Source organism: Gopherus evgoodei, chromosome 5 (genome assembly GCF_007399415.2).
Source record: "Gopherus evgoodei ecotype Sinaloan lineage chromosome 5, rGopEvg1_v1.p, whole genome shotgun sequence".
In the NCBI taxonomy this organism is placed as follows: domain Eukaryota; kingdom Metazoa; phylum Chordata; order Testudines; family Testudinidae; genus Gopherus; species Gopherus evgoodei.
In genome coordinates, this window is record NC_044326.1 from 130,105,342 (window position 1) to 130,123,536 (window position 18,195).

The window sequence follows — 18,195 nt, forward strand, 5'->3', positions numbered from 1 at the left end:
ATGAAAGCATCACTTCCATTTGTGCCCATGTGGCACTGACAAAAGTTGTTGAGTCATAAGTGCAGTCTATCAACCTCAAGGTAACCATGAAACATATTATGGTTCACCTACCTCAAACGATGAGCCTTGGTAGACACAAGCACCTGTAGGACCAAAAAGAAAATGGATTAGAAGGAAGCTGATATTAATAGACTCACCCATAAACCACTGCTTCAAAAGAACTTTGCCTGGCATTCTTTGAGCATCCACAATTCCCCTGAATGTCACTAAGAGGGTTTTTAGGCATGCCAATACAAAAGGCAACCAAATACAGAATAGGAAATGTTGTTATGGAAGTGTGGTTTCACATTATAAGCTACTTGCACTATCCAAATGTTTTTTGTCCTTTTTCTATTTGCTTTAAGACCATGCAGCACTATCAATCCACCACTTGCTCAATCACTGCATCAAAAACTCAATTCAGTCCTAGCATCTCCTTGTTCACCTCCTCCTGGCACGGGCCACCTTCAAATCCAGTAGGCAGAAGCTCGATCACAGAGTGGGCCTGTATCCTTTTTGCTTTTTCTAGCATATGGCCTCTGGCAGCACAAACAACAAATCAGAATGGGGTAAGTGATGTAGCCACTTTATCATGGCAGCAGCATGCAGAGACATCAAGCACATTCGTCCACCATCAAGAGGATAAAGAGGGCAGGCCATAACCAGCTGGCAAGCTGCTTGTTCTTGAGCTCCACAAGGGCAAGATGGCGAGCTCAAGAAGCCACGCCTGGAGGGATATCAGTTAAACTGCCCGTGACCACAATATGTCCTGTTATAATGAAGGAGGCTCTTTTGGTACCTATTTACCACTGTGGGCTGCATATGCAGCTCTCTATGTGCTATATGGGCCGCTTCCATTCAATATATATACTACCTGTATGGTCCTGAGACTGTCACATGGATGCAACTGGATGATGCTTGGACCACAAGGGAGAGCCACTGGGCTGGGGGATGCAGTAAGTTGTCTATCTGCCAAGAAATGTGCCATCCATCCAAAATATAGTCCCACACCACCCATTGCCATTGTTCCTTGGATAGTCATGGCTGATGTACTCCCTGAGTGAGGCGATTATCTCACCCATTCAAGCAGAGTGCCTCAGGTGGCATCTATTAACTCCTCCGATCGTTCACAGGGTACTGTCTGAGGTACTCTGCTTGGCATTGCCCACTGGCAAGTTTTTATCATTTGCAGTTTTGTTACAGCCATGTTGATCCCAAGATACGAGGGGAGGGGGGAGATGTGAAGATATATCTTTTATTGGACCAACTTCTGATGCTGTAAAGCTCGTCTCCTCCACCAACAGAAGGCAGTCCAATAAAATATATTAATTTCCTCACCCACCTTGTCTCTCTCCAACTCTTACACATTTGATCCCGCCCCCTCTTAGCACATCTGTTTTCATGGCCTTTCCTCTGACTGAATAGTGGGCCAACGTTGTTCCTTCAGGAAGACCTCCTTGTATGGCTGTGTCCATCTTTCCAACTGAGGTCAAAAATAGCCCAGCACCAGAGAGCACAGACATGATGTGCAACAGCACCACAAGCTTCACCCACACTGAGGCAATGGGCCTCAAACCTGACCAGGAGGAACCTGCCCCTCTGGGGAGGGTAGTTTAGTTTCTATGCCACGGTATTCCTTGGCTTCTCCATTGACACTGCCAGTAAACTGACCTACCAGCTTGATGTCTCCCCTAGTGGTGGTTTTTGTAACATGGACACCTGTCCTCTAGGCACAGGACAGACACAATTAACTCTTTTCGCTTATCTGTCTGGATCCTTGTACCACACCCAGCATTGTGTACCTTTCACACAGGCCAAACATCAGAAAGTGACAGCTTCCTGTCCTGAGTTTGAATTAGTAACCTAGAGGTGAACGCTTCATATCCCACTTCTAATCCCATGAATTGGCCACCTGCACAAAACTGTATTTCTTCTAATTAACTTGCCATCAAGCCAGAACACCTTAATATGCATCTACCTATAATAAAATTCATCTGGCATTTAGGCAGTTTGTGTAAAATGTGCAGGTTTCCATCTTGTCCCTAATATGCATCACGATTAAACTGCACATTCAGGACTCGGTTCTGAACCAACTAGAAACAGCCCCTGGGCTTCTCTGGGAGCAGGCTATTAAGCATATTACTTACAAGGCTGATTTAAACAAAATAAAAATGTGACACCAATAAGTCTGAAGGGATGTAAAACAACTGCTCAGCAGCAGAGGGAAAACCAAACCAAACCAAACCAAGGTTTTAGTCTAGCCTGCTGGCACCCAAGATGGCCAGGCTGGCTGCAGAGCAGGGAATTCTGGCTGCAGGCAGACACAGGAGTCTTGTTCTGAAGAGTGGAGAACACAGAAACAAAGAAGGCATCTGAGAAAGCCTAGTAGGTGGTCTCCAAAAAGGAGTGGACACTGGCTTCCACAATTGGAGAAATGGTCTGAGGTAAACAGGATGAAGTTCAATAAAGATAAATGCAAAGTACTCCACTTAGGAAGGAACAATCAGTTTCACACATACAGAATGGGAAGAGACTGTCTAGGAAGGAGTATGGCAGAAAGAGATCTAGGGGTCATAGTAGACCACAAGCTTAATATGAGTCAACAGTGTGATACTGTTGCAAAAAAGCAAACGTGATTCTGGGATGCATTAACAGGTGTGTTGTAAACAAGACACGAGAAGTCATTCTTCCGCTTTACTCTGCGCTGGTTAGGCCTCAACTGGAGTATTGTGTCCAGTTCTGGGCACCGCATTTCAAGAAAGATGTGGAAAAACTGGAGAGGGTCCAGAGAAGAGCAACAAGAATGATTAAAGGTCTTGAGAACATGACCTGTGAAGGAAGGCTGAAGGAATTGGGTTTGTTTAGTTTGGAAAAGAGAAGACTGAAAGGGGACATGATAGCAGTTTTCAGTTATCTAAAAGGGTGTCATCAGGAGGAGGGAGAAAACTTGTTCACCTTAGCCTCCAATGATAGAACAAGAAGCAATGGGCTTAAACTGCAGCAAGGGAGATTTAGGTTGGACATTAGGAAAAAGTTCCTAACTGTCAGGGTAGTTAAACACTGGAACAGATTGCCTAGGGAAGTTGTGGAATCTCCATCTCTGGAGATATTTAAGAGTAGGTTAGATAAATATCTATTAGGGATGGTCTAGACAGTATTTGGTCCTGCCATGAGGGCAGGGGACTGGACTCGATGACTTCTTGAGGTCCCTTCCAGTCCTAGAGTCTATGAGTCTATGCAGGCGGTAGGAAAAACGGACAGCCCTCCCAAGCATTTTCAGCACACCAAAAGTATTGTGGGGAAAACGAGAATGGGCAAGTTTAGGTTTGTAGCTTTTTTATGTAATCAAGTGCTCTAGATACAGATGAATCTCTCTCTCTCCAATATTCATTGTCCTGCTTGCCTTGAAATGGAAACTGCAGGTACTTTGAGGCATGGATTGAAAAGTTGAATTGTTTCACTGGTAGAAAAACACAACTTTAGAGGTGCTTCTAGACAATTTAAAAAAACCCTTGTTGTTACCGAAAGGGTCCCGTCCCATCCCCTCCCCCCCCCCCGCCAGTAACTGATTCCTGCATCAGCTACTGAATGATAAATATCCTTTACTCCAATTGTCCTTCCTTATCCTAGGGTACGTCTACACTATGGGATTATTCTGATTTTACGTAAACGGGTTTTGTAAAACAGACTGCATAAAGTCGAGTGCACGCGGCCACACTAAGCACATTAATTTGGTGGTGTGCGTCCATGGTCTGAGGCTAGCGTCGATTTCCGGAGCGTTGCATTGTGGGTAGCTATTCCGTAGCTATCCCATAGTTCCCGCAGTCTCCCCCGCCCATTGGAATTCTGGGTTGAGATCCCAGTGCCTGATGGGGTAAAAATCATTGTCGCGGGTGGTTCTGGGTAAATGTCGTCAGTCATTCCTTCCTCCTTCTGGGAAAGCAAAGGCAGACAATCATTTCGCGCCCTTTTTCCCTGGATTGCCCTGGCAGATGCCATAGCACAGCAACAAGGGAGCCCGTTCAGCTTTTTTTTTTTTTTTTTTTACTGTCACCGTATGTGTACTGGATGCCGCTGACAGAGGCGATACTGCAGCGCTACACAGCAGCATTCATTTGCCTTTGCATGACAGCGGAGACGGTTATCAGTCGTTCTGTACCATCTGCTGCGCCACTGTAAATTGGCAATGAGATGACAGTTATCTGTCGTTCTGTACCGACTGCTGCTGTCATGGGTGCCCCTGGCTGAGGTCGGCCGGGGGCGCAAAGACAAAAATGGGAATGACTCCCTGAGTCAATCCCTCCTTTATGGTATCTAAAAATAGAGTCAGTCCTGCCGAGAATATGGGGCAAGTGTACTAGAGAAAAGACGGTTACTCACCTTTGTAACTGTTGTTCTTCGAGATGTGTTGCTCATATCCATTCCAGTTAGGTGTACGCGCCGCGCGTGCACATTCGTCGGAAAACTTTTACCCTAGCAACTCAGTGGGCCGGCAGGTCGCCCCCTAGAGTGGCGCCACCATGGCGCTCCATATATACTCCTGCCGGCCCACCCGCTCCTCAGTTCCTTCTTGCCGGCCACTCCGACAGTGGGGAAGGAGGGCGGGTGTGGAATGGATATGAGCAACACATCTCGAAGAACAACAGTTACAAAGGTGAGTAACCGTCTTTTCTTCTTCGAGTGATTGCTCATATCCATTCCAGTTAGGTGAATCCCAAGCCTTACAAAGGCGGTGGGGTCGGAGTGAAATGTGGCAGAATAAAACTGCTGAGCCAGAGGCTACAGCCTCTCTTGACTGCTGAACCAGGGCATACTGCGAAGCAAAGGTATGGACCGAGGACCAATGGAGCTTCGCGACAGATCTCGTGGGTAGAAACACGAGCCAGCAAGGCGGCAGATGAAGCCTGAGCCCTGGTAGAATGCACGTTGATGTGGCTTGGGGAAATATGAGCCAAATCATAACAAGAGGGGATGTCCGCCATCACCCCAGATGAGATCCTCTGAGAGGAGAACAAGCAAGCCCTCCCTTTGGCCCGCTACCGGGATAGCCAAAACCACCTTAGGGAGGAAAGCCGGGTGCGGTCATAACTGCACCTTGTCATTGTGAAACCTAGTGTACGGTGGAACCCCCGTAAGAGCTCTGATCTCAGAGACCCGTCTGGCCAAGACTAGGTTGAGGTCCCAGGTCGGGCTGGGCGGCGCACCCGAGGGTGCAAGCGCTCCAAGCCCTTGAGGGACCTCGAACCCATAGAGCGTGAGAACGCTGAACGTCCATCTCAGCCTCCTGGAAGGTAGAGATGGCTGCTGAGTGTATCCTCAGCGATGATACCGCCAGGCCCTGCCGCTGAAGGCCAGAGGCAGGCCACACAGAGGGGATCGAGACCTCAGCAGGAGCAAGATCGAGCGTATTGCAGCTGTAAAAGAAACGCTTCCACCTGGCCCGGTACGTTGACCAGGTGGAAGGCTGCCTGTCACCCCGACTCAGGTACGCAGCAGCCACCGTGAAGCGAAGAGGCTGCAGGTCCGAGTGACGAAGCCTGTCGCTGCCCTGAGTGATGAGGTCTGGGCTGCCAGGCCGAGTAACATGGTATATCAGCGCTGCCTGGACCATTCTGAAGTGATCATGATGATGCACGTTCTGCCCCTGCGGAGTTTGAGCAGGACCTAATGAACCAGTGGGAACAGTGGGAAGGCATAATGCAGTTGGCCTTTCCACAGCATCAGGAATGCGTCCAAGATCGATTCCGAGGAGAGATCTTGGAAGGAGCAAAACACCTGGCATTTCCTGCTCTCGCGGTGAACGAACAGGTCTGTGCGAGGAAACATCTCCACTTCCGGAAAGCGGGACGCCTCACATGGGGCAGAGTGATCACTCGTAAGGCAGGAAAGACCTGCTGAGGCAAAGAGTTAGGACGTTCCAAACGCCTGGGAGAAAGGACGTCGCCAGCTCCATCGAGTGGGCCATGCCAAAGACCCGGAAATGGATGGCCTCCTGACAAAAAAGAGGGGGGGGCTATGTCCCCCCTGAATACTTATGAAGCACCTGGTCGCCGTGTTGGCTGTAAACACCGAGATACAACGGCCTCGCAGCTGCCGCTGGAAACCCCTGGCATGCCAGGCGGACTACTCTCAATTTTTGGGGCATTGATGAGGAATGCCAGCTCCCTAGAAGACCAAAGGCCTTAAGCTCAGAGGTGACTATGAGCACTCGAGCAGAGAGATGAGGCGTCCGCCGTCAGGGGCGGTGAGCCGGACTTGGAGAGGACGGAGGCGGAGCTTGGCGTGTTTGGTTACAAACTTTCGGGCAACCATGGACCCAGGAGACTGAGACAAGAACGAGCTGAGGTCGTTGGGAAAGCCTTCAGCCTCAGATGATTGTTGCCATCGCCTAAAATCTCAGTTGCGATAAGCAGGCTCCGGCTAGGTAGGAGACCAGGATAGCCCCTAGGGAGCCCAACCTCTGCGTGGGGACCAGAGTGGATTGCTCTATAATAAACAGCAGGCCTTGACCTGTGAATAAGACCGTGGCGATGCCCACGCGCTGAGTGGTTTGTGTCTCAGAGTCTCCGCGGATAAGCGAATCGTCCAGATACGGAAAAAAACGCATATCCGACATCAGCGACGGTAGGCGGCGACTATGGCCGTAAACCGGGAGTATTGACAGTCGGCTATAGAGCGGAGGCATCTCCCGTGCGGAGGGAAGATGGCATTGCGAAAATACGCGTCTTTCATATCCAGGGCGGCACAGTAGCCCCCAGGAGGCAAGGATGGAATAATGGTTCCCAGGGATACCATGCAGAACTCCAACCTTAACCTAACCTGGTTGAGTCCGTGCAGGACCAAGAAGGTCTGAGACCTGTGTTCGAGTGGGGGACTAGGGCATAACGGGGGTAAAACCCCTTACCCCTTTCGTCCGCTGAAGTGGGACAGGGCTGGAGCAAATTAAAGGTGGTACCTATGCTCCATCGTGCGCAGGACCCAGCGATCTGAAAGTAACTGGGGCCATGCCAGGAGAAAGCGGGATCGGGATCCCGTCCTGCGACTGGTACACCGCCCTCAGGTGAACCTTGGAAGGTCCGTCTTTGGTCCCAGTGGTAATTGCGAGGGACCTTGACTTTGGCTCTTTAGGGGTCCTGACGTTCGTCTGCGACCACCTTGGCCCTGCCGTTTGCCAGAGTTCTGCCTCTGGCTAGGCACAGAGTATGGCGGCTGGGGCCAGAAAGGCCTGCGTTTGGTCGCTGGCGTATACATGCTGAGACGCATTAGGACCCTATTGCCCACCCGACTTCGCAGTCTGGGGCTGTCTCTGCCGCGAAGATGCCTTTACCAACAAGGGGTAAATCCTGAATGGCCTACTGCAGCTCCGGCCGGAGGTTTAAAACCTGAAGCCATGAATATGCACCTCACGGCGACACTCAAGGCCAGAGTGTTGGCCGCAGAGTCTGCTGCGTCCAACGAGGCCTGGAGGGACGCTCTGGGAACCTTCTTTCCCCCCCGTCCTCCAAGACGGCAGCGAACTCCAGGTGGAAGTTTTGAGGGAGAAACTCCTGTACTCAGGTGCTATAATTATCGCAGCTAAGCAAGGCTTGTTGCGTAGCTACCCCGAGCTGCAGGGCCCCTGCAGAGTACACCTGGCGGCCAAGCAGGTTCATTCGCCAAGCCTCTTTTTTGCTTTGGGGCTGGCGCCCGCTGGCCATCATATCAGGATCGTGGTCCTGAGCATAAAATCCGCGCATATGGGATGACACGGATGCGTGTCCGGACGGCCATGGAGGTACTAAAAGAAGGCACAGGCAGAGTCTCTGACTCACTCGGACCTTGCCCAACTCGGCACCGGGGACCGGCATCGGGAGGCGTATCGGTACCTGGAACGAGATCCAGACCCGCAACCAGAACGGTGTCGGGAGGTCGACCGAGATCTCGAGGCTCGGAGAAGGGCCACAGGAGTCAAGGTACCTGCCCCGGTGCCGGAGGTCGGAACGGTGCCGATAGCGGGTCGGCGAACAGGATACCGACCGGTGCAGCGAGTGTGACCAGTACCGAGGAAAACAGCACCGGGACTGCCAGTGGTGTCCGGCGTGCCGACAGGACTTGGAGTGTCTGCGGGACCGTGATCATGAACAGTGCCGCTCTGCTGTGCTGACAGGGGACAGTCCCCTGAAGAGATTGTATTACCCGTACCAGCGGTGCCCGGGTCAGGCAGCACTGACTCTGTCATGGCACTGAGAGCCCTCGCCGTTGGTAACATCTCCGGCGTGAAGGGAACAGCAGGCTCAACCACAGTGCGTACTGGGGAGCTGTCAGGCACCGGATTCGACAGCCCTCGTGGGACCGGGATCCACGGTACCGAGGTCATCAGAGCTTCGGTAGATGTCGGTGCCGGGCGATCCGAGTTAGATAAGCCGTCTGGCTGCGGTGCCGTCAGCACTGAAGCAGCGGGAGTAATACGCTCAACCATGGTGCGTGCCGGGGAGCCGTCGGGCACCGGATTCGATAGCCCTTGTGGGACTGGAATCGACGGTGCCGATGATGTCGGTGCCTCAGAGACGTCGGTGCCGGGCAATCCGACTTAGACTAGCCCTCTGGCTGCGGTGCCGTTGGCACGGAAGCAGCCGGAGCAGGAGCTCAACCACGGTGCGTGCCGGGGAGCCGTCAGGCACCGGATTCTACGGCCCTTGCGGGACCGGGATCGACGGTGCCGACGTCATCGGTGCCGCAGCAGGTGTCGGTGCCGGGCGATCCGACTTAGACTAGCCCTCTGGCCGCGGTGCCGTTGGCACGGAAGCAGCCAGAGCATTAGCTCGACCACGGCGCGTGCAGGGGAGCCGTCAGGCACCGGATTCTACGGCCCTTGCGGGACCGGGATCGACGGTGCCGACGTCATCGGTGCCGGGCGATCCGACGTGGACGAGCTCTCTGGCTGCGGTGCCGTTGGCACGGAAGCAGCAGGAGCAATACGCTCAACCACGGCGCGTGCCGGGGAGCCGTCAGGCACCGGATTCTACGGCCCTTGTGGGACCGGGATCGACGGTGCGACGCCATCGGTGCCGCAGCAGGTGTCGGTGCCGGGTGATCCGACGTAGACGAGCCCTCTGGCTGCGGTGCCGCTGGCACGGAGCAGCAGGAGCAATACGCTCAACCACGGCGCGTGCCGGGGAGCCGTCAGGCACCGGATTCTACGGCCCTTGTGGGACCGGGATCGACGGTGCCGACGCCATCGGTGCCGCAGCAGGTGTCGGTGCCGGGCGATCCGACGTAGACGAGCCCTCTGGCTGCGGTGCCGCTGGCACGGAAGCAGCAGGAGCAATACGCTCAACCACGGCGCGTGCCGGGGAGCCGTCAGGCACCGGATTCTACGGCCCTTGTGGGACCGGGATCGACGGTGTCGACGTCATCGGTGCCGTAGCAGGTGTCGGCGCCAGGCGATCCGACTTGGACGAGCTCTCTGGCTGCGGTGCCGCTGGCACGGAAGCAGCAGGAGCAATACGCTCAACCACGGCGCGTGCCGGGGAGCCGTCAGGCACCGGATTCTACGGCCCTCGTGGGACCGGGATCGACGGTGGCGACGTCGTCGGTGCCGGGCGAGCCATCCTAGACGAGCTCTCTAGCTGTGGTGCAGTTGGCACAGAAGCAGCAGGAGCAGTAAGCTCTACCACGGCGCGAGCCGGGGAGCTGCCAGGCACCGGATTCCGTGGTCCTAGGGGACTGGAATCGACGGAGCTGAAGTCATCGGTGCCTCTGCGGGTGCCGGTGCCGGGTAACGCAACTTAGGCGAGCTCTCTGGCTGCGATGCAGGTGGCACGGAAGCAGCGGGAGCAGGGGGCTCAACCACGGCGCGTGCCGGGGAGCTGCCAGGCACCAGCAGGAATCGTAGGCTCTCTCGACCTCGGAAGGAGGGAGCGGTGCCGAGTCGACATCGGTGCCGGCAACGGTTGGTGCCGAAAGGCCTTGTAGTACCGGCAGGGTCCGGTGCCGAGGGGGCTCTTCTGCCCGCCGCTTGAACATCGCTCGGCGCCCAAGGTGGAGGGGTAAGTGAAAGTCCCACACCTTTTTTGTTCTCGGCTCAAAAGCCTTGCAAATGGGGCACTTATCTGTCAAGTGTGATTCCCTGAGGCACTTCAACAGGAGTCATGTAGATCTCTCTTCGGCCGCGGTGAGCCATGCAAGGCTCCGGCACTGGGCTCATGGAAGGGGCTACTTCCTGAACCCCGCTAACTAAACTAACCATGTTAGCAAAGAAACACGTATAACCATACAAATACATATATAAAAGGGTTATAACTGCATAATTATATACGAGAAAACGAGTAGCTAGGGAAGTGGAGGTCAGCTAAGCCGCGCTCCACTGTTCCAACGACCGACACGGGCGGTAAGAAGGAACTGAGGAGCGGGTGGGCCGGCAGGAGTATATATGGAGCGCCATGGTGGCGCCACTCTAGGGGGCGACCTGCCGGCCCACTGAGTTGCTAGGGTAAAAGTTTTCCGACGAATGTGCACGCGCGGCGCGTACACCTAACTGGAATGGATATGAGCAATCACTCAAAGAAGAACCATTGTACCAGAGAACCAGAGAGCACAGCCGCTCCATGTCAGATCCCGCAGAAATGATGAGCTGCATGCCATTCTAGGGGGTGTCCCTGCAACAACCCCACCCGTTGCTTCCCTCCTCCCCAAACCTTCCTGGGCTACTGTGGCAGTGTCCCCCCCATTTGTGTGATGAAGTAATAAAGAATGCAGGAATAAGAAACACTGACTTTGTTAGTGAGATAAAATGAGGGGGAGGCAGCCTCCAGCTGCTATGATAGTCCAGGCAGGACATTAAGCGGTGTGGGGGAGAGGAGCCCAGCATCCCACTGCTATGATAGTCCAGGCAGTACAGAATCTTTTCTTTACACATGAAAGGGAGGGGGCTGATGGAGCTCAGCCCCCAGTTGCTATGATGAGATGGTTACCAGCCGTTCTGTACCATCTACTGGGAATGACTGGGAATCATTCCTATTTTTACCCAGGTGCCCCTGGCCGGCCTCACCTGAGGCCAGCCAGGAGCCCTCACGGGCTCATGACGAGGACAGCTATCAGTCCTTCTGCACTGTACCGTCTGCCACCGGGGAGGGGTGGAGAGAGGATGCTACTGTTTACTGCTGCAGCACCGTGTCTTCCAGCAGCATGCAGTATACATAGGGTGACATTGAAAAAAGTCAAGAAACGATTTATTCCCCTTTTCTATCACGGAGGGGGTGGGGGGAGCTCAGCCAAGAATGCAAATGATTTTTGGAGAAGGCGGGGACTATGGGATAGCTCAAGTCCTCAGTACCCCCTCCCTCCCTCCATGAGCGTCCATTTGATTCTTTGGCTTTCAGTTACGCTTGTCACACAGCACTGTGCTGTGGACCCTGTATCATAGCCTGGAGATATTTTTCAAATGCTTTGGCATTTCGTCTTCTGTAATGAAGCTCTGATAGAACAGATTTGTCTCCCCATACAGCGATCAGATCCAGTACCTCCCGTACGGTCCATGCTGGAGGTCTCTTTGGATTTGGGACTGCATCGCCACCCATGCTGATCAGAGCTCCACGCTGGGCAAACAGGAAATGAAATTCAAAAGTTCGCGGGGCTTTTCCTGTCTACCTTGCCACTGCATCCGAGTTGAGATTGCTGTCCAGAGCGGTCACAGTGGAGCACTGTGGGATACCGCCCAGAGGCCAACACCGTCGATTTGCGGCCACACTAACCCTAATCCGATATGGTAATACCGATTTTAGCGCTACTCCTCTCATTGGGGAGGAGTACAGAAACTGATTTAAAGGGCCCTTTATATCGATATAAAGGGCCTCATTGTGTGGACGGGTACAGCAGTAAATCGGTTTAACGCTGCTAAAATCAGTTTAAACGCGTAGTGTAGACCAGGCCCTACTCTTTCTGCTTAGTGAATCAGAATGGCTAACCTCTCAGGTTCTTAGCAGGATCAGCCACTGGGCTCCATACTCCAGTGAACCTCCCATTAACTTAACGGGATGTTTTGCATGAATGAGGATTTCCAAGATTTGGTCCATTATGCATTAAGGGGATTGTTTATTCTCTTCTTCCAGTGTTGCCGAAGGCTACATGATGGCAAGATTCTAGTTCTCTCTTCATAAGTAAGGGTCTTAAGCTTAAAGCCAGAATCCATCCTTGGATTGGTGTGCTTGGCTCCCATAGAAAAACTGAAGGCACAGTAAATATACAAATGCACCTCTACCCTGATATAATGTGACCCGATATAACACGAATTCGGATATAACATGAATTCGGATATAATGCCGTAAAGCAGCACTGCAGAAGGGAGCAAGGGGGGCGGTGCTACGCACTCTGGCAGATCAAACCAAGTTCAATATAACGTGGTTTCACCTATAACACAGTAAGATTTTTTGGCTCCCGAGGACAGCGTTATATTGAGGTAGAAGTGTAAATATATATAAATACATCAAATATGTTAGCACTTTAAAAGTTTCCTTGAATTCCAGTTCTTAACTCATACTACACACAAAGGGTTACATTCCAGCCACTGAAATCACACCTATCTGAGAATGGAATTTGACACAAATGGCGTTATTTAATACATTTCTTTTGGTGATTTCTCATTAAGGTTTCTCTACACCTAGACTTTCTCAACGATATTGCGGTGTGTTTCTAAGTGTCTATGTCACAGTTATTCTGAATAGCAATCTCATCTCAAATACTTTGACATATAACGTCGTTCACTCACCGTTAATACCCTAGTGCCTATCACTGACAATAATGAAAGAGAAAGGTTTCCCAAGCAAATGATTGGTGAGGTACAGTTTCACACACACTATCTGATTAAGTCAAAAAATGGGGCCGGGGAATGAAATTATGAATGAACAATGACATTTCTTTTATTGATTTTTCAAACAGCTGTGTGCATCTGGCTACTAAACTGTACAACAAACCTTGGGTCTACATTAAAGTAGTTGCTTAAAACTGAGAGTCTGAATTGAAATTGAATTCAGAAAACTGAATTGATCTTTAGCCCAGGTGTAACAGATTGCAAAGGCACAAATCTGGGCCTTAGCAAGTGAGGGATTATTTTCCTTTGGTCAGGGGAAAGGCCATAAGGATCCAATCAAACATCCACTAAAGTCAACTGGCTGTGTTCCCATGAATGTGAATGGGAAATGGGTCAGGATTGTGACTTTGGACTCAGAATGGAGAGAAAGGCTTGGGAAGATTCCCTCACCCAGAGAACATTTGACCTTTAATCCAGTCCTGACACTAGATTTGATTTGCAGTTCCACTCAGACCTCTTTACATCACTCTGGCAATACATTCAAGTTACAAGATTCCATTTACATCTTCTGTACGGCTCTTTTACACAGCCACTATGGTGTAAAGGGGCATTATTGTAACAGGCAGCCAAGCCCAGGGAGTTTTTCTAGTTTGTCCATTTATAATGGTTTTGTTATAAGCACTCACCACCGAGAGAGAGAGAGACTTTCCTGCACATGATTATTCCCTTGCTCTACCATTTTCCACTTTACGTCTGTGCCTTACTTACTTTAATTTAGTTTTAAAAATTGAGAAGCCCAATGATGACAAATTCAGCCCTTAAAATCCACTCTGATTTGCCCAAGCTCACACAACAGGGCAGTGGAGGGCTTAGAATCTACCTCTCCTGATGTTCAGTCCTATATTCTATTCACCTGACCACACTGGCTCCTCAGCAGCAGCAGACATGCCTCTTAATGACTGCAAAGGAAAACACACGAAATCTGATTCTCTCCTAACTAAAGGCAAGATATACTTCACCTGCTCACAAACTGTAATGGGAGGACAGTCCTCTTCAAACACTTGTGTTCACCCCATACTGCATATGATTTGATATACATAGATTTTCAAAGATATTCTAACTACATTGTTGCCAACTTTCCTACTACTGAACTGGCCTGTCCTCAAGGCAGTCACTGAGAGTGCGCCCTGATACTTAGAGCCCCACACAGATACAAAATTTGTATCTGCAGTCGATCCGCGGACGTCCACAAATTTGCAGCATTCCAGATATAAAATTTGGATCCGCATCCATCTGCAACCTGCAAAAATGATCCGTGGATATAAAGCAGATATCCACAGATTTCCAGGGCTCTACTGATACTATATAATGTGTATGGATAATGTATTTTTCATTCAGGTTTACAGGAGCTGTGCCTACATTTCCAAGTTACTCAGTGGCCTTTTAGATGAATGATCTTCTGCTAAACCCAACACAGATGAAAGGAAAGTGTCTCTCTGCACCTGAAGGAATACATTCTCATTCACATACTGAACCACCTTGGTGGGGGGGACCCAAACTCATCGTCACTTTTGTGTTGGGTCCCCTAAACTCAGGGATGTTTATATTGTGCTCCATCAAGATTGTTGTTGTTGTAAGAAAGGAGGGTGCTTCACTCGTAATTTCACACACACACACAATCTGGGTTAATTTCACACACACACAATCTGGGTTATCTGATGTCACATCTGACAATGCTGCTCCTCAACTAACACACCCACACCTATTATTAACTAGTAAAAAGGCACTGTTATTGACAAAGAGAACTATTGCTGGCAGGTCACATTTTCCAAAGTGCCCAAGGAAACTGAGTCTCAGGGACCTTCAATGGAACATAGGTTCCTAAGTGACTTGGGAGATTGACTGAGATCACTTATTGTTATTGACTAAGAACCTTGAGCGTATTAAGTTCAATAAAGCTTAAGTTAATGAATCACTATGGTTTAAATGTTAATGAAAGTCAGAGTTGTGGTTCCTAAAGGAACTTCTAAATTTCACACGCGTAGGGTCACCTGTTTCCCCCCCATTGCATGGTACGGAAGGATGCAAAATGGCAGTAATGCTATGCAAAGTGGCATGTAGCATGGAGAAAAGCAGCTATGGAGTATGACTGCACTGCAAGATACTGGCTGCTGGCAATCCCTCCATTCCACTTCCACACTGAAGAAGGCAGAGCGGGGAGGAAGGGAAGAATCTTAGCCAGCAGATGGGGCAGAAAATAGGGAACATATCCTTCTACACAGCACATTCCCTTTAGAAACCAGTGTAAAATCCACCGGCAAGAAGTCATGTAAGTTCCGGCTGCCATCAGCAGTAATAACACACACTGCACACGGTGTGAAACCCACCTGGACCTGACATTTCCCCCATCCGTTCTTCAGAAAAGGAGAAATAGCTAGTGGATTTCCTCCAACTTATGATTTATTCCTGGGCCAAGAGCAAGGATAAGACATTGTGGCTCAGAGGGTAATTGAAGCGTTGCTGAAGATGGGTTGAGAACAAAAGTGCCAGCTCGATCACAGAGTTGTAAAAGCCCTGTTTGGTCAGGGAGGATGGGACATGCAAAAGCACCATAGCAACACAGGCGCTCTGCTCCAGGGAGATGTGCTCCCCAGACACTGAGATGCTTTGGAAAAAATCCTTCCCCTACTGCTCCAGTCCTGCCTGACGGTGCAAGACTGCCCCTATTGTGCAAGGGAGACAGGGTGGGTGCAGTAAGGCAGTGGCTCTCAACTTTTCCAGACTCCTGTACCCCTTTTAGGAGTCTGATCTGTACCCCCAAGTTTTACCTCAGGTAAAAACTATATGTTTACAAAAACAGACATGAAAATACAAAAGTGTCACAGCACACTGTCACTGAAAATGTGCCTATGCTCTCATTTTTACCATGTAATTATCAAATAAATCAACTGGAATACATAAATATTGTACTTACATTTCAGCGTATGGTGTACAGAACAGTATAAACAAGTCATTGTCTGTACGAAATTTTAGTTTGTACTCACTTTGCTAGTGCTTTTAATGGAGCCCGTTGCAAATCTGGGCAAATATCTAGTGGAGTTGATGTACCCCCAGAAGACCTCTGTGTGCCCCCAGGGATACGGGACCCCTGGGTGAGAACCACTGAGGTGATGTATTTTATTGGCCTGGCTGCTGTTGGAGGGAGAGCGAGCCAGGGCACATGCATGTGTTAGTGGCATCACACCCGCCATGTGTATAAAGGCAAAGGCCTGGAAAGGGGGGGGGGCACAGACCAGCAAGCAGCAGCAAGGCCCCCACTCATGCATGTGCCCACCCATCCCCAGTGGGAAAGAGGCGCGAGGCGGAGAAGTTTCACCCGGGGCACCAGCTGCTTCGGACCCAAGCTCGCGCGCTGCCAAGCCCCACGCCTCGTCCTGCCGCCTGCAACAGGGGCTGCTGCAGGACCCCGGGCACAGGAGAAGGAAGGCGGGTCCCGGGCTCTGGTTCTCCCCGACTGCAGCCAGGTGAGCGCTCCCCGGGGCTGGGCGCGGAGCGCAAAGCCACCCCTCCGCCCTGCACCGCCCCGAGGCCCGCGGGCTGCAGAGCAGGCGGCCCGCAGGAGAACCGGGCGGGGAGCAAGGGGCTTTCTGCACAACCACACCCGGGGGTCCTGCTCGCATTGCTCTCCTGACACATACACACCCCCGCCTGCCGCCTTTCAGCTCCCCAAATCTCCCAGGTCAACTCGGATTCCCTCCCCAGCCACGCTCAGAGGTGGTCGGTTTGCTTGCAGAGGGGGCTGCTTGCTGCAATCCGTTCTGCCTGCATGGCTTTCACAGCCCCGGGCCCCTCCCTCGGAGCGCCGGCTGAATTATGCAGTGTGGGGTTCTGCAAGCAACTACACTGAATGGCATTGTGCCAACGGTGGGGACAGTCACACCGGGTGGGAATTAACCCGGATCAGAGCCATCTTCAGTGGGGAAAATGCCTAAGGCGCGCAGCCCGCCCTGTAACTATACACCGAGGGTACTCACCCTCCGCCTGCTGCTGGGGAAATACGGCAAATCGAGCGAAGAGGAGCGCAATCCGGAGCCACGCTTCCAGGTAATCCATTGCGAGAGGCGAAGCCGATTCTGGAGCGGGCACCCAAGCAGTCCCCTGCAAAACCCCTCCTGCAGCAGACTCCACAACTCAGCACAATTGCAGACCTTCGCTTCGCTTGAGTCAGATTAGAAAGGGAGGGTCAAAGTGGTTTTACAATTCCCCCAGTGAGTAACAAGAGTCCAGCAGCACAAACGCGCCCCCCGCGCGTGGAAAGAGAGACACGCGTGTCCTTAGCTTAGCAGCTGCTCACACGAGCCCATCAGCAGCATGGTCCCCAAAGTTGTCCCGTCATGGGTTCATCCCGCTGCAAACTTCCCCGGGGCCGGCCCGAGACCCCTCCACCTCCGAGCGCCGGAGCAGAAACCCACCGCGGCAGGTTTGCCCGCAAAGCAGCTTTTCAAGTTCACTGGACACCAGCACTACACCCAGCTCCGCGCAGAGGGGCAGGAATCAAGGGGGGTGGAGGGGGCTCTGCTGTGCAGCCCCTTCCTCACCAGCAGCCCGGCAGGCAAACAAGATCCACTCGGCGAGGTTCCCTCCCGGGAAACTTTCTCCGGTGCTGCAGTTCTGTGCCAGCCCCGTGCTCCTGCAAAGACACCACCTTAGCCTGCCTCTTTGGGCTGATCCCAGTGCAGGCGAGGGCTAAAAAAAAAGCAGAAGAATTAAACGGGGCTGCGGGTGGGGGAGGTGGCACCGACCCCCCCCAACACACACAGAATTGCCTTACAGTGTATTATTCCCCACCCCACCCCCAGCTCAGCAGATCCGTGCAAAGCTCTTTCTGCAACGTTGTCTTGGAGGAGAGAGGGGTGAGCGGGGAGGGAAGGCAAGGCGGGGGGTGTAATCAGCAAGGGGCCTTTGCAAAGACAAAAAGAACCTGCAAGGAGGCAATCGAGGGAACCTAAAGCAACGTGCCTGCAGAAAATGACAAAATAAACCTGGAGCTGGGAGCCCGAGACGCTCCTCCCCTCTCCATGTGAAAATGGACCCAGGGACTCAAGGAACTGGCACAGAGTCACGTGAGCGAGCGAGCAACCTGATCCCCTTATTCATTCCGCAGGAGTTTACAAGCTCGCCTTTTGTCTGTCCAACCTAGTGCCACAGGGCCGGGAAGGGGGAAGGGAGCAAGCTCCCTCCTGTGATACAGCAGCTCCTATTGAGAACCAGGAACACGGGCTAGGGGCGGGCTGGATCCTGGTCCCACCGAAGTCAAAGAGAGTTCTGCTACCGCCTGCCGAGAAAACAGGATCTGGCCCTAAGCAATC

General features: G+C 51.9%; 1 protein-coding gene across 5 annotated transcripts in view; it reads right to left on the reverse strand.

Moving 5' to 3' along the window:
- The window catches only part of FRAS1 (Fraser extracellular matrix complex subunit 1), a 328,015-nt gene extending 310,099 nt beyond the window's left edge, over positions 1 to 17,916 (reverse strand). For 2 of the 5 annotated variants that reach the window (XM_030565124.1, XM_030565121.1), the window contains exons 1-3: positions 17,658 to 17,895; positions 16,861 to 17,572; positions 112 to 143 (exon numbers count right to left, since the gene is read on the reverse strand). In XM_030565124.1, the coding sequence (XP_030420984.1) occupies positions 112 to 143; positions 16,861 to 16,939 (111 nt within the window). In that variant the 5' untranslated portion in view covers positions 16,940 to 17,572; positions 17,658 to 17,895. Of the gene's footprint in view, positions 1 to 111; positions 144 to 16,860; positions 17,573 to 17,657 lie in introns of all 5 variants that reach the window. The other 3 variants (XM_030565123.1, XM_030565122.1, XM_030565125.1) reach the window with 3 other exon arrangements.
- Positions 17,917 to 18,195: the final 279 nt, after the last annotated feature.